We start from the raw sequence: 3,573 nt of genomic DNA on the forward strand, positions 1-3,573 counted from the left end.
GGGACACCTGGACAGATTTCCAGTCCATCGCAGGGACACCTGGACAGGTCTCCAGTCCATCGCAGGGACACCTGGACATGTCTCCAGTCCATCGCAGGGACACCTGGACAGGTCTCCAGTCCATCGCAGGAACACCTGGACATGTCTCCAGTCCATCGCAGGGACAACTGGACATGTCTCCAGTCTATTGCAGGGACAACTGGACAGGTCTTCAGACATCTTAACGCTCGTTTGTAAATCTGATGAGCACCTGAGTGATGAACTGGTAACGATGTGCATTTTATCCTCGTTGTTGCATAAAACCAGTCCCTCCAAGTTCCTGAGCCGCGGTCACTTCAGTTCCCAGCCGTGTCATTGCAGCCTTCACAAGGTGAAGTCAAGAGTGGTACTACAGACTAATTAATTCCACGGTCATGTTCTACAATAACAACGTAGAACTGTAATGAAAGATTTAACCACGTGTGTGACTCCAGACAGCTCACAGGCCTGAAGATCCATCAGAAGTTTCCTCTTTACTTTGAGGTCTTTCACTGAAGTTCAGACTTTGATCGTCTGTTTCTCTTCCCTGTCGTCTCTTTGGTTTTAGTCAGTCTGATTTTTATTTTTTTTTCCCACTGGTGATGATTTTGCCTGTATGTGTGTGTTAGTAAAACTTCTCTGGGTCTTTGATGTTTTGAATCACTTTGGTTATGGCTGCCTCAGACGAGTCGGGGGAGAGGGCGGACTCCAGAAACCAGCTTATCACCGTCAAACTGGTTGATCCACTATGAGAAGGTGCTATTTATAAGACCGAGTTTGTTGCAGCTCCTCAGACTGAAGTATTTTGGATGAAAGACAAAACATCTCAACAAAAAGAAACATCCAGAGGACCTGACTGAATGTTGTTAGATAATCGAGTATCATCAGCGTAACAACGAACATGTGTCCTGTGCTGTAATCAGTATTGGTCCAAACACTGAACCCTGAGGAACTCAATGGCTAACTGTTGTATAAAGAAGATTCTTTAAATTATTTTAATAGTATCCATATGTTTGATACAAATCCTTGTTAGGGATGGGCAGTGATTTTCAAACCTGAAGTTTCACCATGAAGGAAGCATCTGATTGTCTTCTTCGTGTCACTTTTTAAAACTTTCCCAGCCCTTTACTGCATTCAGTTGAACTGGCCGTGCAGGGTGTCCAGCCGCGGCAGCCTTTAACTTGTAGTCCTGTGTTAACGTCTGGTGGCTCCTGAACTCACTGCTGTTGTCAAATGTCAGACTTTGTCTCCACAGTGTCTCCACTGCTGACTCTCTGCGCTCTGGTCTTTGTCAGGTCATGGAGAATGCCACTGTGGCGAGTGTAAATGCCACGCTGGGTATATTGGAGACAACTGCTACTGCTCCACAGAGACGTCCTTCTGCGTTTCTGAAGATGGGAGGATGTGCGGCGGACGAGGAGACTGTGTGTGCGGACGCTGTCAGTGCACGGTGCCGGGAGCTTTTGGAGACACCTGTGAAAAATGTCCCACCTGCCCCGATGCCTGTGGTACTAAAAGGTAACGGCCCCGCCTACAAACCAGCTGCTTGTACAAAACTCAGCTGTAGTCTCATGTTTTCATAAGACTGGAGGAGACACAGGGAGTTTGAAGTAAACCCACTGCTGTAATTCATCTGAGCTGCCAAGGCAGGCTCAGGGATTAGCCAGCGTGCGTGCGTGCGTGCACGAGGCAATGAGGAAGTTTTCACTTCTGAGTTATTTTCAAATTCTTTGTCTCAAAAGCTTCAAAATGATCCGTAATTTGTTGGAATCAGGCAGTGTCTCTCCTGACGAGCAAGTGTCTGCAGTATTGTGGACTCTGTGCCGGTACGTTGTGGTGAAGAGGGAGCTGAGCTGTAAGACAAAGCTCTCTGTTCACCGGTCGGTCTACGTTCCTCCCCTCACCTCTGGTCATGAACTCTGGTAGAGACTGAAAGAATGAGATCGTGGATCCAGGAGGTTGAAATGAGTTTCCTCTGCAGGAGCTGGACTCTCCCTCAGAGACAGGGGGAGAAGTTCAGTTATCAGGAGAGACTCAGAGTAGAACCACTGCTCCTCCACATCCAGAGGAGCCAGTTGAGGAGGTTCATCTGGTAAGGATGCTCCCTGGGTGCCTCCCTAGGGAGGTGCTTCAGACTTGTTCAACTGGGAGGAGACCCCAGGGAAGACCCAGGACACGCTGGAGAGACTGTCTCTCAGTTGACCTGGGAACACCTTGGAGTCCTCCCAGAAGAGCTGGAAGAGGCTGTGGAGAGAGATGTCTGGACCTCCCTGCTCAAGATGTTGCCCCTGAGACCCGAGTCCAGAACAAGAGGAAGATGATGGACAGACAAGAATACCTCTTGTTTGTTTTACAGTCTTTTAATGTGGAATGCAACATTTCTTTATTTTAGGGGACTTTGTTGTAAAACTCCTTTTCTTTTTATTTATTCAAGTTAAAAATGTAAGGGATCTGATTTGTAATGGATCTCATCTGACCTCTGTAAACATTTCCAGTATTTTACTGTAGAAAAACACGTGTAGACATTTTGCATTTCCTGGATTCTAAATAAATGAGGCAGAATAATTGTAGCTGAACTTTGTCTCCTGCAGGGAGTGCATCGAGTGTCGGCTGTTCGATTCAGGGAGACTCGCAGACAACCAGACCTGCCAGCGCCTGTGCAAGGATGAGATCATCGTTGTGGAGACCCTCGGTGGGCCAACTAACACACGTCTGTCCCTACAGGGCTGTGCTCTGACTTCCTGTCATTTCTGAAGATGAATCCTGACTAATCTAAGCTCAGCTCACACTTTAGTCCTAGATCTAACCCCTAACCCAAAACTGGCGTTTCACTGTCTTCGGACTGGTCTTTGGTCTGTAAAGAGAGTTCTGGTACTGATAAGGTAGTAAAATAAACTAGAACATTCCTGGAGAAACTGATGGGGACTGCCACATTCAAATTTTGATTAGACGGTACTGTGTGTTGGGGTTCGCTCTGAGCTACGACTAAACCATCTGAAATGTTGACTTAATCATTTTCGTGGCTTTTTATTGTCTGATTTTATTATCATGTGCACAGGTGTTTAAAGTGCTCTATAAATAAAACTACTGTGGTTTTTCAAATTTCAGCTCAATATCTCAAATAATGAGAGTTAGTCAATTTAGTTTTCTGACGTAGCTGTAGCAGCCATCTTGAACCAAAATGGCTCAAACTGAATCAGTGTTCCGACACCTCTTCACTCTGGGTCATGTGACTTCACTGTGTCAGTTAGAGGCTGTGAACAGGTGCGTCAGAGGCTGTGAACAGGTGCGTCAGAGGCTGCAAAGAGGTGCGTCAGAGGCTGCAAAGAGGTGCATTAGAGGCTACAAAGAGGTGTGTTAAAGGCTGCGAAGAGGTGCGTTAAAGGCTGCGAAGAGGTGCGTCAGAGGCTGCGAAGAGGTGCGTCCTGTGAACAGGTGCGTCAGAGGCTGTGAAGAGGTGCATTAGAGGCTGCGAAGAGGTGCGTTAAAGGCTGCGAAGAGGTGCGTTAGAGGCTGCGAAGAGGTGCGTCCTGTGAAGAGGTGCGTCGGAGGCTG

General features: G+C 47.2%; 1 protein-coding gene across 1 annotated transcript in view; it reads left to right on the top strand.

Moving 5' to 3' along the window:
- The window catches only part of itgb5 (integrin, beta 5), a 29,759-nt gene that overhangs the window by 22,722 nt on the left and 3,464 nt on the right, over nt 1-3,573 (top strand). The window contains exons 12-13 of the mRNA XM_037686764.1: nt 1,314-1,536; nt 2,610-2,710. Coding sequence (XP_037542692.1) covers nt 1,314-1,536; nt 2,610-2,710 — 324 coding nt within the window. The remainder of the gene's footprint in view (nt 1-1,313; nt 1,537-2,609; nt 2,711-3,573) is intronic.

The sequence above is a fragment of the Nematolebias whitei genome, chromosome 13 (assembly GCF_014905685.2).
Source record: "Nematolebias whitei isolate Nwh7 chromosome 13, NemWhi1, whole genome shotgun sequence".
Lineage (NCBI taxonomy): Eukaryota > Metazoa > Chordata > Actinopteri > Cyprinodontiformes > Rivulidae > Nematolebias > Nematolebias whitei.